Source organism: Mercenaria mercenaria, chromosome 5, assembly GCF_021730395.1.
Source record: "Mercenaria mercenaria strain notata chromosome 5, MADL_Memer_1, whole genome shotgun sequence".
In the NCBI taxonomy this organism is placed as follows: domain Eukaryota; kingdom Metazoa; phylum Mollusca; class Bivalvia; order Venerida; family Veneridae; genus Mercenaria; species Mercenaria mercenaria.
The window spans coordinates 49937483-49964399 of record NC_069365.1 but is presented as its reverse complement, the minus strand read 5'-3'; the positions used below and the strand labels follow the sequence as shown (position 1 = coordinate 49964399).

At 34.9% G+C, this 26917-nt stretch overlaps 1 protein-coding gene across 1 annotated transcript; it reads right to left on the bottom strand.

Moving 5' to 3' along the window:
• Positions 1-91: 91 nt before the first annotated feature.
• LOC123558370 (NCK-interacting protein with SH3 domain-like) lies at positions 92-26917 on the bottom strand. The gene is given in 12 exon segments (XM_053543477.1): positions 92-6882; positions 8756-8928; positions 10536-10757; positions 11590-11670; positions 12047-12185; positions 15209-15295; positions 16133-16300; positions 18701-18911; positions 18914-19250; positions 21396-21505; positions 22091-22200; positions 26653-26917. Coding segments are annotated over 12 exon segments (1992 nt in total). The 5' UTR covers positions 26821-26917; the 3' UTR covers positions 92-6696.

Below are 26917 nucleotides of genomic sequence, written 5' to 3'. Positions count from 1 at the left end.
TTGAGTTATGCCCCTTTTTTGACTTGGCCATATTATGGGAACATCTGCACCTAAGTGCTAAAAAGATGAAAATCAAAACACATCATTCGGTTTTCTGGGGTTTATTGCTATAAAATTAATAACAAAAACATTAACAACATAATCTGTGCACAGAACACTGTTAAGTAATATCATTTAGCTGTACTAGGATATCTCCTGGCGAAGTTTAATGTAAAATGCTTGTAAATTAGGCTGCCTGGTAACATTAACTAATCTTAACTGATCAGCTGACACAAGAAGAACTGTTGAAATACAAATACCGAAAGTTCTCTCCCAATGTGTTACATCAATTAGATTTTCTAATAAATTATATGCCTGTTGGCCTAACGCAATATTTCAATTATCAATTCCCGTTTTGAATAAAAATAACTACCCTGATCTGCCATTACAGAAATGTAAAAAATATCTGGGACATATGAGCCGTGCCATGAGAAAACCAACATAGTGGCTTTGCGACCAGCATGGATCGAGACCAGCCTGCACACCCGTGCAGTCTGGTCAGGATCCATGCTGTTCGCTTTCAAAGCCTAATGGAATTAGAGAAACTAATAGCGAACAGCATGGATCCTGATCAGACTGCGCGGATGCGCAGGCTGGTCTGGATCCATGCTGGTCGCAAACCCACTATGTTGGTTTTCTCATGACACGGCTCATATAGATTCTGGTTATTATGTAAGTTTGAGCATTTTTACTTTTAAATTAGTTAAAAAAAGTCTTTAAAAAATGTTTTAAGAAATTTGAAATTTCATCAGTCATTTATAGCAAATCTTGTTTAGTATGTACATTCAACACTTGATGTGCACACAATTTAAAATACGAATCAATATTAATTTGGGTATTCAGACTTTTTCAAAAGTTAATGAAGGAAGAAATAATCTTAAAATGTACTATAAGTAAATCTCAATATATATATGAAATCTTAATCTTGATTCTATACACTCAAACATTTTGAAAATACACACTAATATAACTGAGTAACTCCAGTTTGTAGTGCAGGCTTTCATTAAATCTTGTTTCTGGACCTGTTACAACTGTTGGATCAAACTCTTGACCCCATGATCCGTAGATCTGCCCTCTCCCTACTGAGCTAAACAGACAGGCTCCATTATGGTTTCAATACACCAATAGTCATAATAACTTTTCATGTACTTAATGATGTCTATATAAAAGTTTCATCAATGTTGCACTTGTAAGCTTTGAATTCTTTTAATCAAGGAGCTCTCCTTAAGGCTCATTTGTTATGCATTTTGAGAAGAAGGCTAAATATTCCAGATCTTGAAATATTTTTTAAGTAATAATGTATGTATCAAACATCGAAATGTACACACATATCAACATTTTTGAATAAAGTACTTCCTAAGTTTCAAATTGATTGTAAAATAACCCCTCATGTACTTTGACTTGGATAAACACCGACATTTAAGAAGTTAATACTGTATCATTTCATTTCCTGGGCACAAAATTGTGTGATTTTGGCCAAAACAGCTATTTTGTGGACATGTGAATTTGTGGATTTAAAGATTTGATATTGAAATGAAGAGGAGTTTACTTGTTCCTTAGGATTTAAAATTGTTGACTTACTCGACAACAAAATACAAAGAATAAAATAAATCCACAGTACCTGTTCAAGGAAAAGTGTATTTCTAGTCAGTCAGTTGTAAGACAGAATTATCTTACACAGCTGATCAAAAACATGATGTAGCTAAATAATTTGCTTCATTTAAACGAAAGATAATTCCAAAATTAAGGAATATAAAAATATATGTCTAAAATTATCTTGTTATCAAACACTTTACCTCCACTATTCACAAAAAAAAATTGGTGGAACCTGTGTGCATTTTCAAAATGTTTCAGTGTATGTCTGAAACTGCAGATTCTGATATAAATGGTTAATCAAAGGGAAATAATCATGAAAATTGGCATATTATGCATTTAGGCCTTACCAAATTTTTGTAACAAGATACAGCTCACAACAGAAAATAAAAATGGTTAAAAAAAGAAAATAGCTTTTGTTCATGGTCCCTTCAACAAATAACAAACACGAGGGTTATGATGACCCTGGATCGCTCACCTGAGTAATATGAGCTACATGTTTCAAATGTCAAACTGATGCTAACAAAATTAAAGTAAGTCAGTAGGTCACACTCGTGGTCACTGAAAGTCAGTTTTAGGACTGGTGTGCAAAATTGTACATGTTTTCCAAATTTCAAGGCTGTATACAATACAAACAAGAAAGTAGGTCAGTAGATCAAGGTCACAGTCAGGTGACCCCTAATCACTTGGGGTCATCAGGTATATAATTCAACAGTTTAGGAAATATGATCTGATAATTTTTTTAAGTATTTTTCCTATATAACTCATATATCAAGTGACCCCCAGGGCGGGGCCTCCTTCCATCCTAGGGGCATAATCTGAACAACCTTATTAGAGACCCACCAGGCAATGCTTAATACCAAATATCAAAGGCCTAGGCCTTGCACTTTCAGAAAATAAGATTTTTAATTTTTTTCCTATATTAGTCTATGTTAAACTTGGGACACTCAGGGCAGGGCCTCTTTTCACCCCAGGGGCAAAATTTGAACAGTTTTGGTAGTGGACCACTAGGCAATGCAACATACCAAATATCGGAAGCCTATACCTTGCAATTTCAAACAAGAAGATTTTTGAAGTTTTTTCCTAGATGAGTCTATGTAAAACTTGAGACACCCTGGGGCAGGGCCCCTTTTCACCCCAGCTTAATAATTTGAACAATCTTGGTAGAGAACCATAAGGCAATGCCACATACCAAATATCAAAGTCCTACGTCTTGTGGTTTTAAACAAGAACATTTTTAAAGATTTTTCCTATATATGTCTATGTAAAACTTGGGACCCCCGGGGCAGGGCCTCTTTTCACCCAAGGGGCACAATTTGAACTATCTTTATAGAGGACCATTAGATGATGTCACATGCCAAATATCAAGGCTCTACGCCTTCCAGTTTTGGACAAGAAGATATTTAAATTTTTTCCTTTCAGTTGCCATGGCAACCAGAGTTCTGGATGGAATTCAATTCTTTGAACAATTTTGAAAGGGTGCCACCCAAGGATCATTCCTGTGAAGTTTGGTGTAATTTTGCCTATTGGTTTTCAACAAGAAGAATTTTTTAGAAAATGTTGACTGACACATGATGGACATTGAACAGTCACAAAAGTTCACCATGAGCCTTTGGCTCAGGTGAGCTAAAAATAAAATAAAACAAACTTCTAACAAAAAGCTATAAATCAAAGTAAGTCAGTTACAGAACAAAAACCAGGTCATTAAAACGATATAAATTCTAATAAATATCACATGACTAGTTCACTTTACTAAGAGGTCTCAGTGAATAACTTGAGGAGTTGTTCATACGGGCAACTAGTGGCAAATATAAATAAACCGAGATACACACATTTACTGAAATCACAACCTTCTTAATGCTATGTCAACTTTACAAGGAAGACTAGGCATAGACAGGCAAACAGTTATTTCTAATAACTGCAACATCTTCAAAAAGCTGTGAGGTAAAAAATCTGTGTGCATGTAATGTCAATGTCACCTATATAATACAATGCAATTTTACGTTACAAAGGAATACCAATTTATTACAACTCATGGAAGACTTGAAATACTTCACAACATACAGCTTTCCAAAAATGAGATTAAACATGCAAATTATTTAACAGCCGCTGTGCTAAAACCAAGATTAGGGTTTTGCGACCAGTACGGATCTGAATCAGCCTGCACATCCGCGCAATCTGATCTGGATCCATACTGTCTGCTTATCAGTTGTATAAAAGTGCTGAAATTGATAACAAACAGTATGGATGTACACTGATCTGGTTCCTTCCTCATCATAATGCCCTTTCGTTGGTTTTCGCACAGCAAATCTAGTATCTTAATAAAATGTGTGCATGATAACATTTGTATTCTGTGTAATATAACGCAAATTAAGTAAAAAGATTAACTTCAATATCATCTACGACTCATTTAGTCATAAATCTCAAATCAACTTACTGCTGACTATATAAACTTGGAATGTCAAAGATTAACACTGGGATATTTCAAAAACAACAATAACAAGTAAGTAATTAACAAACAGGCATCATTTACCACTAACATACTACAGTCAAATTTGTGCATAAAACCATCTGTAAACAGGAACCAGCCGCCTCAAACACAATTACTTTCATTTCCTATCTGTTTATTTTCTGTCTATTTTAAACTGTATATAAAAACCACAAGCAAATTTATGATCTCTAAAGGCTGGTCTACATATTTGGCTGGTTTAATATTCTTTTCCACAAAATGAGTAATTTTCACAATTACAGCTGTCAGTAAAAACTGTTAAACACAACAATACAATCATCCTGCTTTCTTTCACTGTTTTAAGTCAAAATATTGCTAGGTAACTAATGCAGAGGTGAACATAGAGTGAAGTTTGTGCTCATACTTAAAATACAGCATAATATTAATATAAAATAAATATGAATTTTTAAAAATATTTAATAAATAAATTAAAGAGGCATGTCTTCAAATGTATGTCAACTCTTTAAAAACTTTGATTTTTTTAAAAAAAATTATTGGTCAAGCGCCTGAAATTAAGAGGTATAGAAAAAAACAACAAAGAGATGTTTTGATTTTAGGTACTATTACTTCATTCTAGGAAGACTAAAATGGGTCGAAGTTGTTTAGATGTTTAGTTTATCTTTATACTCATGTGACAGAACCAAATTTTAACAAAGAACCTGGCTCTAATTCAGTACAAAAGCACCAAAAACTATTAAAAACTTATAATTTAGTTAAAACTAATGCACTACCAGTGAGAAAAGAATTTTTTTTATAAATAATTTCCTAACGTAAATCCATGTAAAACTTCATATCTCGAACACACTAATCTCAAAATTCCAGTTATTTTGAAGACATTTTCAAGTCCCTTCCAGAAGTTCCTGAAACCACGTGTAAAAATATCATTCTAAGTCAAATTTCGGTTATCTGGAAGTAAAAATCCCGATCCCTTGGAATTCAAGATACTGGGTTTCAATCGTATACAAAAATATGCTGAACTTTGTGGCAGCCCCAATCTGATGCCAGCAAAATCTTCTGAACAATATTCAGAGAAGCTTATGCAAGGATTATAAAGAGGATTTGATTTATGAGAAATTGTTAAATGATTTTTTTAATTCCGAGTTCTGCCTTAATGCAGTCAAGACAAATGATTTGAACATAAATTGGAGTGGCCAATGCAAGAATGTTACAGATCATGTTTTGTGAACACACATATTGTGGTTAATCTGAGTTAAGGTAAGATGAAGAAAGATAGATACTATTTTGTATCATACATATACAAGATCAACTTACATGAAACTGTTTTATAAATTTTGTTATCATATAAATGTGTCTTTACATTTGAAGGTTTGCCTCTTCAACACTTCTTTACATAAAAAGTTTAATGCACTGCAGTATGTTTGATTTTCTAGAACTTAATTTTCACTTCACTTTCACTTAAAAATATTTTTTTAAATTGTGTAGGATTTTGATTTAGACCAGCAACTTCTGAATCACAAAAATTATAAAAATAGAAAACATAATTTAAACAGTAGACCATAAACAATGCAATAAGCCTTGAACACTTTCTGCTTAAGAATAATTCAATCTATGACTTGAATGTAATTGAGCCGCACCATGAGAAAACCAACATACCGTATAGCGGGTTATTTCTACGGGGGGAATATTTCTGCGTTTCTGCGGTCTCTCGGTAGAATCGCAAAAATACTTCCAGCAGAATATTCATCCAGCAAAAAATTGAAACGGAAAAATATCTGCATTTTTTCATCATGGTTGTTTCACGATATGTTACCCGAGGTAATCTTAAGTTCTCAATGGCATGGTCTAATTATATGAAATTACCGTCGTCATCTAACAATTACCGATAATGGTATAATTAGGTGTGATGGTCAATCAAAGTCCTAACTGTTAACCCCTCAGAAAACGTTTTCTCCCGACTATAACTTAGTAACCTTTATACTTGTGTAACTGTTATGCCAATTTACCGTAGTGTGCAGTTGTAGTATGTACAATTGCTGTTGGACTTATATTTTTTTCAATTCACATATGATTATATCATACAATGTATTCATTAAAAGCAAAGCTACTTAACAGCAGTTACCGGTAATTTAGTTTATTGTTTTCATATGCTATCATTCTCACGTCGTTCGATCATGCGGGGAACAACTTCCTCCTTGGTATCGAAAACGCAGAAGTTTCACTTCCTTTTATGTGAAAACGCAAAAATTAAATACGCAGAAATTTCTTTCACATTTTTTTGGACCTAAACGCAGAATATTTTGACCGCAGAAATAACCCGCTATACGGTAGTGCATTTGCGACCAGCATGGATCCAGACCAGCCTGCGCATCCGCACAGTCTGGTCAGGATCCATGCTGTTTGCTTTCAAAGCCTACTGCAATTACTGAAACCGTTTAGCGAACAGTCTGGATCCATGCTGGTCGCAAATGCACTATGTTGGTTTTCTCATGGTGCAGCTCAATTATATTACCATTGGATACCCAAGTGGGTCATTATGTGACAACACATGGAGTAGAGGAATAAAACACATAGGTAACTGACGGTGCAATAAATATCTAATCATTGAACAAATTTAGCTGTGTAAAGATATATGTAACTATATGTTTATCATCTCCTGTGTCCTCTTCCTCTGTGTGTATTCTGTGTAAACACTCACTGAGCTCGGCATATCTATGCTTGTGTTCAACATAGTCTGCATTCTGTAGGTATAGCTGCATTAACTTTAGATGTTCACTCCTTAGCTAAAATGATATAAAATTAACATCTAAAACAGTATAGACAGTATTTTTTTCATTTCTTTAGTTACTAAACATTTAACCATCATAGCAATAAGTTTAGATAATATATTTATGAACGCATATGACGTCACATTTGGATATTGCACAAGACAAGTAATATTTTCATTTTTCTGGCGCACATCACATCATATTACACAGCTGAAAATAATAAACAAGGGGGTCATGATGACCCTGAATCGCTCACCTGTGTAATATGAGCTACATGTTTCAAATGTCAAACTGATGATAAAATACTAGAGATGCTTTTGAGAAAAGCGCATGTCTCCCTTAACTGCCTAATCATCTAAATAATAAGTCAGTCTTTATATACTGTTTACTGAATCCACATGTGCATGCGCTTTCTTGACACCAAAAGGACCCCTATTCTACTAGTAGTATAGGGGTCGGTTTGGAGGTAAAACTACACAAGTGGTTTTGGTAATTCAAGGGCCATAATTCCGAAGTGCCTTGGCCGATTTGGCTAGTTATCGAACTTGGCCGAGCACTTATTGGCAGACACATTTTGTTGAAGTTTGGTGAAGATCGGATGAGAAATATTCAACTTAGAGTGCGGACAAGCTTTGTGACAGACAGACAGACAGACACACAGACTGGAGTAAATCAATATGTCTCCCACACAACTGTGTGGTGGGAGACATAATTAACAAAGTCAGCAGGTCATATTCATGGTCAATGAAATCCAGTTTTACGATTTGTGTGCAAAACTGTGTATGTCATCAAAATTTCAAGGCTGTATCTTAAAAAACAAGAAAGTAGGTCAGTAGGTCAAGGTCACAGTCAAGTGACATCATATTACTTGGGGGCATCAGGTAATTATAACTAAACAGTCTTGGAAATAGGATCGGATGATTTTTTAAGTATTTTTCCTATATAACTCACATAATAACTAACTACTAGACAATGCATCATACCAAATATCAAAAGCCTAGGTTGTATGGTTTCAGACAAGAAGATTTTTAAAGCTTTTTCCTATATAAGTCTATATAAAACTTGGGACCCCCAGGGCAGGGCCTCTTTTCACCCAAGGGGTATAATTTGAAAAATTTTGATTGAGGACCATAAGGCAATGCTACAAACCAAATATCAAAGGTCTTAGTGTTGTGGTTTCAGACAAGAAGATTTTTAAACTTTTTTTCTTATATAAGTCTATGTAAAACTTGGGACCCCCAGGGCAGGACCATATTTGACTCTAGGGGGATAATTTGAACAACCTTGGTAGAGGACCACTAGATGATGCTACATACTAAATATCAAAGCCCTAGGCCATGTGGTTTTGTACAAGAAGATTTTCAAAGTTTTCCCTATGTAAGTCTATATAAACCATGTGACCCCCGGGGCGGGGCCATATTTAACCCTAGGGGGATAATCTGAATAATTTTCGTAGAGGACCACTAGATGATGCTACACACCAGATATCAAAGCCCTAGGCCCTGTGATTTTGGACAAGAAGATTTTTAAAGTTTTTCCTTTCAGTTGCGATGGCAACCAGAGTTCTGCATGGAATTCAATTCTTTGAAAAATTTTGAAAGGGGGCCACCCAAGGTTCATTCCTGTGAAGTTTGGTGTAATTCTGCCCAGTGGTTTTCAAGAAGAAGATTTTATTAGAAATTGTTGACGGACGACGCACGACTGACGACGGACATCAAGCGGTCACAATAGCTCACCTTGTCCACAAGACCATGATAATCTAATGCACGTCTTATTTTCCAGTTCAACACTATACTCTAACTAGCTTGAAAGTTATTTTCATTAACTTTGCAACATCCTAAGTTTATGCACAGTTCTTTAATATGGTTTTAATATGGTGAAAGCTTACCTTGTCACCTGGTGGAAGATCTATGAGATGTCTCAAGATTATATCTATGAGGACTCTGGCATCGTTTGTATAGAGTATGTTTGCTGTACCAGGTGAACTGTACATGTCTTGTAATATCTTCATTACAGAATTAGGAGGTTTTGGTTCATGCTCAAACATTTGGACTGGGTCCTCTGAAATTGAGTTTAACAAAGTCGTCATTTTTTTCACATAACTAGATGTATGTCCATAGGACACTGGTGCCCCCACTCCCATCACATAAACATCTATAACACATTTGAAATATTCAACATTCTACACGAGTTTTTTTATATATAAACATTTGTTTGTGCTATTTCCAAAATGTCTTAATTCTTTACGTACATTTTATATCAAAACTGCTGCCAGTTTCTTACTACTGTTTAAAGTGGCATTATGCGCATCTTACTGCATATAATGTGTTTTTGGTGAATGTTTTATAAAAGCAATTTCGGCTGCTGTGCATTTAAATGTGTTAAATTAAAGATAATGCCGCATAAGTATTTGAAGTTGATGCTTTAGAAATAAAGAAATCGGACTAAATAAAATAATAGTTTTTCTTCAATCTTCTACACAGTGATCTCCCTTACCTATAGGTAGAGATTTCTGAAGTTGAAGGGAAGCAACTCCTGCATGCAGTTTGACTTTTCTTAAAAAGACTGCCCCAGTCAAAATAAGGAAAGTCATATTTGGAAACTTATTATTTCGTACTGGTAACAGAAAGAGTTTGGTATATTGGGTTAAAAGCTATAATTTCCTCCACCCTTTTTACACACACTATTTCAGCTGGATTTTGACTTGAAAAATGCGCATAATTCCACTTTAAAGAAAATTATTACATATCTCCTTTTATAAATCACCGGTCAATAGTTTGTGCAACAAATTTCAGATGAATTTTCCCCCCTATATCATATTGTTAAGATAGTAAATCAAACAGGGTAGAAAAATTCGTCCAGCACCTGTGGTTTGTTCTACATGACCAGTCTATATTCAACACAAGCTAAGTTGAAAATTTAAATGAACCGTGCCATGAGAAACCAACATAGTGGCTTTGCGACCAGCATGGATCCAGACCAGCCTGCGCATCTGCTTTCAAAGCCTATTGGAATTAGAGAAACTGTTAACGAACAGCATGGATCCTGACCAGACTGCGCAGGCTGGTCTGGATCCATGTTGGTCGCAAAGCCACTATGTTGGTTTTCTCATGGCACGGCTCAAATATAAAACTGTGAAAATTTATTTCTGATGTAATGTAATAAAACACATATTGAATGGCTTGCCAGTCAAGTCAATACTATTAGCCCTCAGTCCTTTGGACCTTTGGCAAAAGTTTTGTCTATTGACTGAAAAGCCATTCAATAAGTGAATACTATGGAAATCACATTGGTGTTTAACACACCTAGACACTGCTTTGATGCGTAAAATGTATTAGCACTTTTCATGTCATCTTGATGATGTAAACAACTGATACTAGTCTTATGAAAATCATTCCACCCATGTAGAGAATAGGGAGCTCCAGACAAAAAGCTATTTGACCTTTGACCTGTAAGTGAGACCATGACCTCAGACTTAAGGATTTCTCTAACTACTCTGACAAAGAACCTTTGTATGTAATTATTTGTAAATATATTTCATTGTTTTTGGGATAGGCCTTTGTAAACATAGTTTCTGGACCAGCCAACCAAGATAGCAGACACTTCTACTTCATATCTGGGGGAAGAAGTTATCAAATAAACCTTCATGAAAACCAAACGTTTCTCACCATCTCTGTTGAAAAGAAGTAACAGTTTCTCTGTGAATACTTTCACAGTTTTTCTTTCCTCAATCACTTTCATGACTAGATTGTCGCTTGGCATCTGACAATGTAGGTTAAAGGCAAGTATAAAGTTGACCAGTAGATCGACCACCTCCTCCTCATGCTCTATACTTGGTGGATTATCCAGGGATTTGAACACAAAATGGATGAATTCTGCATTTAAATAATCTGAAAAACAGACAAACAGGTCAGAGAATGAAAATAATTACCATTTTTGTTTAAGAAAAATAATAACAAAGGAAATTGGATATAAATTGCTTATTAACTGCATAGAAAACATTATCATGGAAATGATAAAGTTGATCTATGTTGGACAAAGTTTAAAGAAGAAAGTTGGAAACTGTGACTTCATTTAATATCGTGAGAAAAACAAAACTGAGGTTTTGGTTAAAACGGCTATTTCATGTAGATATAAATTTTTGGATTTCATTTTTGGGAGATAAAATGACTGAGAATTTTGCTTATTACTAAGGATTCTAATTTCATGAATTGACTCAACCACGAAAATAAGGGCCCCACGAATATTAATGATTTACAGTATGTGTCGTATCAAGGGTAGGATTAAAATCTGTGAGGTTAGGATGGAGTTAAAATACAGAGAATTCAAAACTGTGTTGTCTATGTTATTACATGCTTTTCAGTGAATAATCAAAATCTTACGGGTATTTTCATAGTGAAAAATACCAAATATGACTTTCACTGGTAAGAAACTATCAAATGGGTAAATTTAGTCAAAACATGAAATAAAAAGAGCGTTTGTTTGTTTCACATGTAAAATCAAAATATCTTTCACTCATGAAACACCACATCTTACATTTTCACTTGTGGCTATGAAAATATTACATGTTGTGTTGAGTCATGACAGATATTCTAATCTTACACTAAAACAAGCAAAACTATCCTCTGTTTCTTTGCTGAATGACTACTTCCAAAGAGAGACAGTGTGCACACAATCAAGTAAACAAATTAAAACAAGGCACACATATCACAAGTTACTTACCATGTAGATTAGCAGGAACTGGTTCTCCTGTACTGAAAATCATACACAGTAACAATGTCACATGACTACTTCTTTGCAAGTCTGAAACATATAAAAACATGGAATAACTATGATTCCTGATCCAGATTGGTTATTTCATACTGATTTAAAATGAAAATGGTCTAAATTTTCTACAGTCATTATCAATAGATAAATGTACATGGTTTTGAAATACATAAAACATGCATCTGAATTCAAGGAAATTCTGAAGTCCTGAAATTTTATAAATACTACATGTATAAACACTTACATCCAACAAAGGTATTAACACCAAACCTCTCTGACTCGAGTCAAAAGGAATTTAGACCAAAAAGAATTCTTCAGTAACCTTTGTACTGAAATGAATTCTATGTGGAATTGGTTCCAAAGAAAATTCAGTATATTCAAACTAGTTCTACTACAAGTAGCAATGCCATACCTTCGATGTTCTGTTGAAGTTCCTCAGCCAGTTCTGTGGTGAGTACAGAGAACAAGAGAAGGGAGATTACTGCACTATCTAGAGAACACATTGCCCCAAACACTCGCAATAAAACCAGCTTCAGACGTAATCTGTTTTCCTGATATAAACAAAAGTTTAGGAATATCATACAGTGCAACAACTTGAAGTACAAATGGCTCTCTATAAAGGCAATTATTTTCTTTCTCATTTGGTAAGAATCTCAGAAAATTAACTTCTATGATCCCAACATAAAACTGCCAAATTTTATATCAGTTTCAAGAGGTCTATAAACAGGAGGGAAAACATGCTAACATGGACATCACCAATAAAAATAATGTTTGAAATGCTAATTGAAATCATTTTGATCAAATTTAGCATTTCACACATATCATGCTACAACAGCAGTAACACACGTTTGATTTCTGTTATAGCATGTACAGAATCTCTTGGGACTCTGCAAATGTTAAACAACCAAAAACAAGCATTAGAGAAAGCCTTCCCTTAGAAAAAACCTTCCCACTCTAGAGATACCCTTCTAAATAGTGTTCACCCTAAAGATTGCCTATTGTAGAGAAAGCCTTACCAATAGTGTTCACTCTAGCAAAAGACTTCCAAATAGTGTTCACTCTAAAGAATACTTTCCCAACAGTTTTCACTCTAGAGAAAGCCTTTCATATAAGGTGGCCCGATGGTCTAGTGGTAACACCCTTGACTGTCAATCCAGAGGTCTGGGGTTCAAATCCCGGTCCAGGCACTAGAAACTTCTGAGATGCTCTTGTCTCCCACCTAACCTAGAGGCCAGTACTGGTTCTTTCCAGGAAAGACAGCTTCGTGCTTATCGGTGCTATACAAGGGGCAAGTTAAAGAACCAGACTGTCTATTTGCAAAGAGCTAGGCTAAGTTTGCCGGACCGGCCTGTATCTAAAAGGATATATCTCTCTCTCTCTGTTCTGGGGGCTTTGTCTCACTCTGTCTCTCTGGTCAGATCGCTCTGTCTGCGCTAGTCGAGGATGAATTTGGCACCCTTAGTGGCTGCCTTTGAGCTATGTAAAGCACTTTTGAACGTGTTTATCATGAAAAGGACGCTATATAAATCTGGTATAATACATGTATATAATATATATAGGGTTCATTGTTAAGAAAGCCTTCCTTACAGACTTTGCTCTACATACAGATTTCTGAACAGTTTTCACTCTAGAAAAAGCCTTTTACATAGTATTCACACTAGACAAAGCCTTCCCAAATGTGTTCACTCTAAATAAAGCCTTCCACAGAAAGTTCACTCTAAAAAAGCCTAGTTAGCTCTAGACATAGCCTTCCCAATAGTGTTCACTCTAAAGAAAGCCTTATCAAACAGAATTCAATGTTAGAAACAAGAGCTGTCACTATTAGTGACAAATGCCCCCTAAATCGTGCCCAAGAATGCTACAGTTGTCTGCGCAAAATATGCCAGAATAGTTTAGGTATGAATCATTTTGCGATCTTGCCCTTGAACTGAGAGACCCGGGTCATAAGCATAACACACCTTTCAATATGGTTAACATTTGTGTCAAATTATTTTCAAATCCCTTGATAAATGGCAGAATTATGGACCAGACAAGAAACAGACCATGTTAACCTTTGACTTCTAAGTGCGACCTTGACCTTGGAGCTAGGGATCTGGGTCTTGCACATGACATATCATCTCATTATAGGGAACATTTATGCTAAGTAATTTTAAAATCCCTTCATCGATGGCAGAGTTATGGACCGGACAAGATACAGACCATGTTAACCTTTAACCTCTTCTAAGTGTGACCTTGACCTTTGAGCTAGGGATCTGGATCTTGCGCATGACATGTTGTCTCATTATGGGGAATATTTATGCCAAGTAATTTCAAAATCCCTTCATGATTGGCACAGTTATGAATCAGACACGGAACAGACCCTGTTAACCTTTGACTTCTAAATGTGACCTTGACCTTGGCGCAAGACACATCGTCTCATTATGGTGAACATTTATGCCAGGTTATTTTAAAATCCCTTTATGGATGGCAGAGTTACTGCCTGGACAAGAATTTACACAGATGCACGCACACATATGGACAGACAGTGCAATTTTAATATGCTCACCTTCGGGGGCATAAAAACCTTCTGAATAGTGTTTATTCTTGAGAAAGCCTACTTTAATGACAGCTTTCTTAGCAGAGTTGACTCTAGTCAAAGTTTCCCAAAAGTGGTATCTTTAGAGAAAGCCTTTCCAATGGTTTTCGCCTCAGAGAAAGCCTTCCAAATTGTGTTCACTCTACAGAAAGCCTTCCATCCAGAATTCACTGTAGACAAAGCCTTCCTAATAGTCAGCATAAACGTTTAAACTGAAATTTACATTTTAAGTTCATTATATGCAAATAGTGCCAGAGACAATAAAACAGAGGCTCTATCATAATAAGATTTGTTGGTTTCGCTTTATTGGCAGACCTGGCATTCAGTTTACATTCAGAGAGATGAAAATCTTATTACTTAAGCCTGAAGTATCATTTTTCCATATAGTTATATAGGGAAATTCCAACCATTAAAATCACGAGATCAGGACCAGACTTGAACAATTTCAGGCCTGTGTTGGGTTTTACTTCGAGCCAACACATTTCAGGTCATCTGGGAAGTTTCCAACCTTAAATGGTGGTGCTCCTTGGGGCGTTATTTCAGGCACAGGTGGGCACCATGGAAGAACCACCCACTTTTTATCAGTCAGATGGAAGGCTTCCACACATGAATGAATTATCATCCACAGCAGGGTTTTCAATTTTTGAAATCAATAAGCTGGCTTCATAGTGATTCATGGTCAGCAATTTTAAAAACTGGCCTGAGAGGGTCCCATTTTTGGAATTAATGCTAGTTAAAATCCAAAACTGATTTACAATCACAAGCTGAGAAAATTTGCAAAAATAAAAACTGTTGTGAATATAAACCCTTTTCTGGACATGAAAGGTTCTGCCTATGCAACCAGTGTTGATCATGATCTGCACTGTTCGCCATTCTGTCAGTACCCCTTTTAACTGTTAATGTACTATCCAAATTGAAAGATGGACAAGTTCATTACAGAAATTTAGCAGGGTTAGGGTTAAGAAACCTACAGTATCACACATTTTGCAGCATACCTACCATCTGATAATATTGCACAAGACTATAAACTCCTTCATAATTGTCTCTCGCTAATGCTTTCTTTGCAACAGACTGTTTTGCATTTTCCTGTAAGAAACAAAAATTCACTAAGGGATATCACTTCATGCCAATAAATTATAATACTGTCAGCTTTAAAACAAATGCATTAATGAATATTGAACTCAATGCAGGCAATATTAAATAGAGACTTGCTTCAGAAATCTAGATGACTATTTGTGAAACAAGAATATTCACTTACAGGGTTGATACAGACTCACTATGCAAAAAAAAAAAATCAAGACTTTTCCTGGACTTTTTTTCTAATTTTTAAAGACTTATTTTTCAGTATCAGATGATACATTTCCAACATGCTTTTCACTTTTTGTGTGTTATTTTACTCAAGTTTCACACATCAAACTGTATCAATTTGAATTCTACTATGAACTTGTATTTATCGACCACTTCCCTCAACCGTGAGTTCTTACATAGTGAGCTGCTTCTATCCAAAACATACTTATTTCCAGCATCTTTTACATCCTACGAATGACTTGAAACAACTTACTGGAAAACACAGGTTGCATGCCAACTTCATGCAAGCTAGGAACCAATACCATTATATTTGCTCTCCTACTATTGGTTAAACCCCTGTACGAATAACATCTTTCACATATTTACAGTCATGTGATTCACCACTTACTTTCTGTTTTCATTGTTTCTTCCAACGCTTTAAAATATAAGGCCTTTTTCAACTTTTTCAGGATTTTAAGCAATTCTAAGGAGCAGTAATGAATGCAAGTACTTTCCAGGACATTTTTACATTCTTCAGGACTTTTTAAAAACATGTTTTAAATTTAAGCACTTTTTACGACTGTGTGAACCCCGACTTTCCATATTGATAAATCTAAAACAAATCTAACATGGTACCAGTATAGACGACATTTCTTCCAGATTACTGTTTATAATATCCTCATCTTCGTGTAGATGCCAGCCACGTTGCTGCGAGTCATCTTTACACTCCGTCAATTCAGCAAACAGTTCACACAGACGTTCATAATCCAAACTAGTCTCTTCTTCATGCTTATCTGCATCGTTCTAGAAGAAAACAAAAATTTTACACAGATTACGTTTCAGTATTTTTTAAAGCCATGTTGCATGCATCATGCTTCCTGATGAAAACACTTGACGTAAAATGCCTTAACATTTCAAAATGCATAAATATTTCAACAATTCTCTTATGATCATTATTTCCTTATTTTTAAAATGAAATTGTCATTAACCATGGGTGATTAGTTTTCATGGATTTTGAGGCTGTGTCAATGCAGGAAATTAAATCATGACAAACAAGGGGAAAAATCCCGATTCTATCTTTAAAATCTAAAATTTGCAAAATGATGCCTTCGAAAAATAGTTGATTTTGTGGAAACCACAAATTTATTTTACGCCCAAGAAATTGAATGATTTTACATGAATGCTGCTGAAGTATTTAAGAAATCTTCTGGTACATCTACTGGCATATTTGCAACATGCCTTCACAGAAAGTCTGGGGTCAGTGTTTGGACAATTTTAATACCCTTCAAAATTTCACTTTGATAAAAAACATGACAAATCATAAACTTTAATAATACATGCTAATGGTGATGCTACAACAAATTACGTAGTACAAATACGTCGTACAAATAATTTCACTCGGGCTGTGCCCTCGTGATATTATTACGCCCGACGTATAACCACCCATCGTGCATAATAGTGTTAAAACACTCTTTTGATATAAATTATTTCTTAAATAACTGACACTTTGTTGCAGTTGCCATATGTTTCATAATTATATTTTCAATTGAAAATGACTGTTTGTCCTAAAAGAATATTTCTCTAGAACCAATCTTGATTTATTCAGTTAAACAGATTTCAAAAGTATCATCCTTAGACGTATTTCTAAATCTGCATGGACATTCTGCAAGTTATCAATATTTCAGATCAAACAGCTAGAAGTCTAATGGAAAACAAATCAAAGTAAATCAAAGGACAATATTTATTCAGTATCTTGGGCAATTATTTGAAGGAAATTCTAAACTGAGTTAACTTTAACTTTCAAAGAGATACATGACACAATTGACTTTATATCCAAATGTAGTTAAATCATAAATAGATTTAAAAGAATAAACTGATGCCTTATTATGTAATAAAATGCATATTTTCTTTCTTTGAATATCTGTTTTATGTTAAAAGAAACTCAGTAGCTCTGAGTTCACATTATTGAAATTCTTGTGTTTTAAGGTTGAAATTTAATGAGACAAATGTCAGCTCAACTGAAGTTACTTCTTGTGTAATGTAAGACACTTCTAAGACCAATTGTTTGTTTGTTTGTTTTGGGTTTATTGCTGCTTTTTCAAAATTATTTCAGTTATGTAATGGTGGGCAGTTAACCTAACCAGTGTTCCTGGATTCTATACCAGTACAAACCTGTTCTCTGCAACTAACCGCCAACTTCCCCAAATGAATCAGAGTTGGAGAACGAATGATTTCAGACACAATATCTTTTATCAAATTGTCAATGAGAACCTACACCTCGCCCGGGAATCAATCTTATGACCCAATGATCAGCAGATCTGCGCTCTTAGGCTGTAAACGTGTCACAAAATGAATGTAAACTTGCCATCGGTCAATTTCAAACATGAGCTCAGACACATCAACCAAGCAAATTACAGAAATTTAAGACTGGTCTCCAAACTCAGCTTTAAAAGCTTGCGCCCAGAAATAAGGCCCTAACTCAGGACTATAGCTAGGCTTAAATTTTAGCCATAAGTCACTTCACTGTCATCTAAGATTAGAGAGAAGTGGAGAGATATCTAAGTGAATCTGTTTTTTATCCTTGTAGGTTATTAAATTTTAATTCAAATCTATTTTTCAGTCTCACCCAATCAATTCCCAAACTTTAGTTATGAATACAATGTATAAAAAGTACACTTCATATTCTAAAATTGGCTATGAAACAAGTAAGTTCCCAGTGCTAATTGCACTAAAAATTTAATCATACAATTTAATTAATGGGTACTGCACTGATTTTGAATTAAACAAATGTCAACAGCAGTGACATCACATAGAATAAACATGTTCTTTTGATCCTGCTAGAGTCGGCATGCAACACAGACAAAGTTGTTCGACAGGTTTAGCCTAGTATCTGATGCAGTTGTGTATAAACTTTAGTTACTTTCATCAAATAAAGTGTCAGTAACATGTTTTGGTTACATCTTATAGAATTTAAAAAAAAAATGCAAGTCAAGACAATACCGATTTAATCAGGGTTCAAGGTATGTTATTTCTGAAAGGGTTAAGCGACTTTGTTGCCCCTAGTTGTCCAGTAGAGAGATACTGTTGAAAGACAGCATTACATTTTGAGCAAATAATCTATTACATATAGAGTAAGACCTATATATACTTAGGTTATTTCCAAATTCTGTAATGGGTAGTTTACGCAATGATAATACCGCATACCTCATACATAGTGCCATGTATTCTGTCCATCAACTCTGAAATTTCTGGAACTTTCAACCCCATGTGACCTAATACTGTTTCCACAGCAATGCATGATTTCTTGTAACTCAGTCCAGTGTTTCTTCTAATCTCTTCAACAAGCTCATTTCCAAGTTCACTTGGAAGTGGAATGGTTCTGCAATCTATAAGTTTGTTCTCTGTCACAGAAGTGTGTAATTTTGAAGGAGAGGGCATAGGGCTTGTAGCACAGTCTGCTGTTGGAATACTGTCTGTTTTTGTGGAAGAATCTGTCTTTGATATAATACTGTCTGTTTTTGCCACAGACTCTCTGCTATAGATACAGCCAACTTTTCACTTCTACAGTTGGACATATCTATAACAATCACTTCTTCATCTGCATTAATTTCACTAGATATGTGCTGATCTGGAAGATTCTGCTGAACAGGGGCAGTAGCTGGTTGTTGTACTTTCCTTGTAGTTATCTCCGCTGATGATCTCACTGGTGGAGCCGGTGCTGTCCTTCTGACAGAACGGCGTTTTGGCTGAATATCTACGGAATGATAAAATGTAATAATAATAAAAATATCTAACAAAAAAAGATAAACAAATTCCCATTCCTTTACCAAGGCAATTGAAAATCAGAATTTAACCCTTGTGGATAAATTAATATGGCAGTTCCTCAGCATTCTGGAACAGTACTGAAGTGTCCAGCCTACCACAGGTTTTTTTTATAAATGGAGGTATTAGACTTGATCTTTTTGGTCTACTGATAAACTCACTGTTACTAAAGATGTAAACAGATGAGAATTTCCAACATTTTCATATTTCTTTCCAGGTGGTCAGTTGCCTAGTAGCTGAGATATGACAGGCTTCAAATAATAATGAATGGTCAAATGCTACGAAACTGGGAATTAACTATATTCTCACAGTGTATGTATTAAATGCAAGTCTTTTGTATAAAACTGTTTTTAATTTACAGTTTAAAATGACCATCTGCTCTTTTTTAAAGGTGGATAATCAGATTTTGGCCATGTAACGGATTTGTTCGAAACTTTAGCATCTGATCATTTACACTCATTTATGTTCACTCAACACTTAATACAAATTAGATTTTCACTGGAGGTATTTTTAAAATTTCATTTTCCACTCCTGGTTGCCCAACCAAGATAGAGTTGTATTTTATCATAAGTATAAATTTGATAAACATACTTTGCCTAAGGAAATGTATAAATATTAGACATACTGTAATATATTTGTAAAATATTTGCATTAAAAATTACGTATTTAGATGGAATTCATTAGAAACGCAAGTTTGAAAAATTATTATTACCTCCCTTTGCCTATCTTGGTTGCGCAACCAAGATAGATTGGAAATAAATGAATTCAGAAGCTACACACAGCTTTAAAACTTGCATTTTGGTTCAGATTGTTCAATAGTTGATATGTCTATCAAATGCAAATGTAAAACTAGACATTGTATCGAAATAAAAAGAAATACCCAGCTTTTTATATACTTTCATATTAAAAGGGAGTAATTACAAAATTTTATAAAAATAATAAAATAAACATTTCAAATAGGAATCTAACTCTATGTAATCGGTCTTTTTGTTCCTTAAATAATTCTCTACCAGAATATACAAAAAGTAAAAAATGTCATTAAATGTTGTTTAAATGTGATTGACCACCTTTAAAGAAAGTGCAAAAATAATTGTAAACAGATAAAAACGATGTGCAATCCTCTTCAACTGCTCTTTTTTTAAAATAAAACATTGAAATTCAACAAATTTTATAAATCTTTGTAAATGGAAAACTGCCTTAATAAAGAAGGAGTTACAACTGTTTTCTGTAGAGCCCTCAAAATTTAAAGGAAAGAAGAAGGAAACTATCAATTAATAAATATAAGGTTCTGATTTTCTCAAGTCCATAAATATTTTCCATACACATGTAGCAAATTTTATAAAGACGAGAGTACAAAAACATGTTTTTAAAACTTTGTAATATTTATTAGATTATTTGGTACAGTGGAGTCCGCTTATTTGCATACCCAATTTGTCAAAGCAAAATATGCGAATAACCGGGCTATTCGTTTATCCGAATATACGTATATGCCATCTGTTTCGGTATGCTTCGGCTGCTCTAGGAGCAATGGTTATTACTTTGAATCAATACGGCAACATTAATTAGAAAATGTGTCACTAATGGAGTGATTAATCATACCTCTGTATGTTTTAAACAAATAAAGCTGTAAACGACAATATTTTTTATTTACCACTGACTGGAATTTACCTGCGAATCGTACAGATATCAAAACGCCAATGCCGGTAATTTTCCATTCCACGAGCACGTGCGACCTATCGTATTATATAAATGCCTAACTTACAACGCCGTTACTTTTGTTTATCGACACGTATACAAAAAACGCGCGTCACACATTCATTTTTTTATTTTATCGCTTCAGATTTTCAACACGGATTGAGAAGTAATATAGTTTGAATTCTATAACGATTTAAAAAAGGTTTTAACAGAAATGTTGGCAAAATTCAGTATGTTCCACTTAATTGCATAATATTGTCATTTACAGCTTTATTTGTTTAAAACATACAGCCCGGTTATTCGCATATTTTGCTTTGACAAATTGGGTATGCAAATAAGCGGACTCCACTGTACTTAGATATATATGTATTAATATTATTACCTGAAGACATGCTGGCTTGTGTAGATTCTGGTGCCACAACAACCCAGTCTGAACTTTCCTGTGTATTAGTGTGTGCTTGTCGTACATTCTCTCTGTGTTCTATAAGCTTCCTGAAAAAATAAGACACATTTTCATCTCTTCTCTTCATTTATTTGTGTGATACAATCAAACCTATCAATTGTGAAAACTACTCCTTTATGTTTCATCTAACTTGACACTTAATCCATTCAGTATGTTTATGTAATGGCAGAAGACAAGAAATGACAATTGGCGATTTTGGCATGATTATGCAATTTCTGTATTCAGATTCCATATTCTCCTGTTAGTACACAGAGTCAGGCTATGAGCTTTTATGGTATATTAACAATTAAGATATGGCAATATATGGTAAGAAAATATGAAATCACACAAAATCTTATGATAAGCACAACAGGACCACTACCTCAGGGTCATGTTATCTCAAAATATACTAGTCTCAATAATTTTAAATGGTAACTTGCCAATATATGTTTGTATGTCTTGCTAAATTGGGTCATTAATCTGGGCTGTGTAGCCTAGGCAATCTGATTTGTATTACATACAAACAGTTCAATTGCTATATGCCCTGGAGCATAAAACACCTTGAAATTAAAGGGAGATTGATGAATTTACTCAAACTCACTGATACACTAGCTGTATGTCATACAAACTCTTACTTGAGATTTTCCCTCTGGCTATGAGTGTACTGCCCTCCCTTGGTGCTTGCCTCATAATGAATAATTTCTATGGCTCTGTCAATTGACTGGAGAATCTCGCTTTCACTAACCTGAAAATAGAAATTGAAAAATAAACTAATGTAGAGAAATCTGCTGCATAAGAGGATATTATCGCATGTTGCAAAGTTTGCGATATCATCAAAGCAGACATAGTTCCATCTCATAACAGTCTGTTTTCATTATGATGTAAATACTGCTTTCAAAAGTATCAGGGCGTTTGGTAGAATACTTTTAGGTTTAGAACAGTTAAGGTCAAAGTTTGGAGTAAGATCTGAAATTTAGAAATTATGAAGTAATTAGATATAATGAAGTGAAAGATCTAAAAGGTTCTGAAACTCAAGAGTCATTGACTCTTCAGCCTAAATTTTTAAGGGTCAAAATCAGACTTTCAAGAGTCAAGATCAGCTTTTCAGGGGTCAAGCTATACTGTTATAAATGCAACTTCCACATACTTAATCTAAAAACAAGTACATTAGTCTCCATGCAACTCTACAAGAAAACAAAACACGTAAATATATTTTACATGTAAGTGTGTTTTCCCAATACTTCTCCATTAATTATTAGCATTAGACAGGTAGGAACGTACATTATTATATTTTTCCCCTTTCAAGTTAGGTTTTTTTAAAGGGTAAATAAAACTTCTTTTTCATTCCATGATTTATTCAACAAGTGACCAAGTATCGCAGTGGCAATACAGAAGTCCCCTACAGGTGGCCTTGACCTTCAACTGAAAAGCATAGATCATGATGTGTTGACATATTGTCTTATTATGGGGAACGTTTGTGTGTAGCAATAAGATAATCCATCAATGCACATAAAAGTTATGGAGCAGAAACAAATTTTACTTGACCTTCAATAGAGACCTTGATCTTTGACCTACAAGCATAAGTCATGTATGTGCATAATCTACATATTGCCCTCCATTCATATACCAAGTGTTATGAACCTATTAAATAAGCTTGAGTACTTTTTGAGCAATTGCAGGATCCAGATTTGCGGATGGACAGACTGATGGAGGGCATTCCTATAGTGCCCTCAGGTGTTCCACTGGTAGGGACTAATAATAGAAATCAGGTCCAGTCTTGAAAAATCTTAGGCTTGAGTAAGACTTGCCGTAGATAAAAGCCTATAAGCAACATGCTCATTGCTTAAGATATTAAATGAACAGACATTAAACAGATAATAAAACAACACACCAACAAATGTTAATATTTTATACTGTTTCTTTAATACATCACATATTTTCGCGCCCCTGATTATTTTCCTGGTAAATTCAGTAATTTATAGAAAGATTTATCTATGCAAATATATTTTTCAAGTGAAATAAAATCATCAAAATGCAAATACAACATGTATCAGGGTTCGAATTTAGCCAGATTTTCTACTTGCATTTTTTCGCAAGTGGTATTTTTTTTAACTTGCTAAATGAAAAAACAACTTGCATTTTCCGCGACTTGTCACTTTATTTCAACATTAACACAAACATCCACGTGACGAGTCAAGCCAATCGTATCTGCGCTATGTAAATAGTAACTTAATTATAGATTACCAAAAAACCCACCGGATGCGGTAAATGTCATCAAAATTAGCGCAGGTACTTGTCAGCAGTTGAAAAGACATGCGCACGGGACGTATCGAGTGTAAACTTCCGTTTACGACGAAAGATGAAAGAGTGCTCCGAAATTCGTTCTGCAAATGACAATGCGCTGCAATTCAGCGAGTTGTTAAAGAAAGAACAGTGTAAGACCGTTAGAAATGCACATCGGCCAAAAATTTTCACTCGCAAAAAAATGCTGGTGTCTGAAATCTCACCTCGCAGTTTGAAATTTGCACTCGCATTTCGCGAGTATGCGAGCTTAAATTCGAACCCTGTGTATATGTCTAATCTTGCATAAGAAGCTTTTATTTGAAACCGTTTTTGAAAAAAAATACACACAGGCTCAGTAACCCAATTGCAATTATGTATAAAATGTAATACTAGGACGGGTGAATATTACAAGACCTGGTGTAGATTTAAAAGCTCTTAAGGGGCTTAACTGTTTATTTGATTTATAACGACCTTTTATTTGAAATAAAATTCTGTGGCAGATGCTAATGAATAATGAACAATTTTTAACATACCTTTGTACTCAAATATCCATTTTGAACTACATTAGCATGTGCCAAAAAAGTCATTTAAACTAAAATATTTCTCATGGAGGCCCCCGTATACCCTTCAGGAGGAGGGGAAGTCCCTTCTGCATTCTCCTGTTTGCCGCCATTGGCGTCTTAAATTTTCCTTGCAACTTCTGGCAGGAACCCTGATTTATCAATTAATTCATCAGCTGCTCTATATGCCTTTCAAGTTGCGAATCTATTTATCTTATATCTCTTTGGATGTGTACAAGATAAATTATTTGTATATTGAAATTTTATAGCCAGGCGCCAAGATATTTTAGCCAGTTGCAGTGCCCGGCTGAAAGGCCCTGTGGATAACCCGACTCCTAAAACGTAGCAAGACATGGCTGTGGACAAAAAGAAATGACTTCACTGTGATAATAAACATTACAAGACTTCACAACCAATATTATTACACTTGCTGCTATTTTCGCGTTACATCTGGTCTTGTGGTATTTGATTTTTGCGAGAACAACAATGTGCAGCGCTCTCTACAGTAAACAAATTTGACCTACTTTGAAAGCTGATTATGTTTCACACCCTATTTTTGTAAACGTAGGTCAATTATTTTTAAATGCCCTCGTCGATCATTTGACTAAGTAAAATTGGTAATGAATTGTGTGTTGTCCATATATTTGACGGAATTACCGCTTCACTGTGTTAATTTTACATTGCAATAAGTTTTAATGTCTTACTCACGAAATCTATTTTGAAAATTTAGGGGTCCTATACATTTTACACTTTCACAGGAAGCGCTTTATCAAGTCGGATGCCGTACCGCGAAATTAGAATTAACTCCCTTGGCGAAAGTGAAAGTCACAGGCACCAGAATCATGATCGGTTTAAAAGTAAACAAGGACTAGAAAAATGATTTTCTGCTTGAAATAATAGTGGAAAAGAAAAGGTTTACGAAGTTAATAGGAAATAATAGCAACATAATATTGTTTTTCTTTCCTTTATTCATTTATTCCCTTAGTACCGCGAAAATAGGTGCAAACAGGCTACCACATTTGGTAATTTCATTGTTCCATGAGCTTGTAGGGATTTTTCTAGACCTCTAAAAAGGGCGGGGTGCTGCTAAAAAGGGGCAGGGTGCATTTTGCGCGTTGTGTACCTTTGTCTACAAAGATCATAAGGTAGATTTCCATGGTTTTTGTTGTAATGTCTACATTGTAAGGTACTACAGAAAAATTTGAAATGAATCTGAATGTCAGGAAAAACATTAATACCCGTTTGTCTATATAACATGGTTATTATTTATAAATACATGCAGTTTGTTTTATGTTTGCATACATTATTTTTGTCAGGAAAGTTTTCTTGATCAGAAATATACCATTAAGATACTATTGAATAATTTAGTAATTCTGGTGCAAATCTGTCATTGTACATTCATTATATTACTGAACGTACCGTTGATACTCATGTATAAATGCACATTTTTTTTACCCCGGACTCCCCCCCCACCACACACACAACCCTGAATCGTGGGTGCATATTATACAAAAGTGTAGACAATTTTCCAACTACAAATTTAACAAAATAACTTTGTTTACAATTTTCGCCATTTTGGTAAAGGGAAACTACTCTACGCGCTGACTGTCTACGCTAAATTCTGAGATTGCCGTTACGTTCTCTAAAAGATCGAGTGGTTTATTTTCTTTTAAATAAAATTAATATCATAGAAATTTAATAGCATTTTGATGAAATAAATATCACAAAAGCATAGATATTCTGATGGGCAGTGATACTAAATAAAGATAGACTGTTATCTTCAACCGAGATAGAACTGTGAACAACAAAACTGACGCGAGGCGCCACGCTAATTGCCGATAATTACTAACCATTAACCGGCATTTAATAAGCAGCAGACTTTGTTTTAAGATGTTTTTTCTCCTTTTTTTAATCTGTTTTGCAGTTTGCTTTAATTACTGACCTATTTAATTGTTGTTTGTTATGATTCGGTTGGTCGTCGTCTGCATACTGATACTGCATACATACCCCAGGCAAATACACACCACCTGTGTATAGTCGGTGCGTGTCATAACTTCGTATCGATTTACAATTATCTGGAATGGTATTTTGACAGATGATTGATGGGCAGTTCGTTTAGGAATACTTAATTAATGGTCAAAGGGGTGGTGCTAAAAGGGCAAAGGGGCGCTGAAGAAAGGCAAAAGGGCGGCGATTTCGGGCAGAAGGGCGGCGCTAAAAATGGGCAGGGCGCTGCGCCCTGCTATTCCGCTCTAGAAAAATCCCTAGCTTGCTTCAAGTCATTGCTATGATTATATTAACTTTATAGGTAAAATTAGTCGACCGATACAGGCTAAACATCAATGAAGCCTAACCTGATCTTTGACAACGTAATTCTTTGGGATGTACCCAATTTCTCCAAAACCATTCTGGGCAGTATACCAATCTTTCTGCGAACTGTCAAGCACTGTGAACTGATCACCGGTTACAAATGAAAGATACTGTTTCATATCAGTTTTATAGTCATACAATGCACGATACATTTTATTTCCGGGCTTGACACTATGAGAAAACACGAAAATAATCGCTTTTTCTGTAGTCGGTGTTTTTGCGGAAATGCTAAAATCGATTATTTTGATT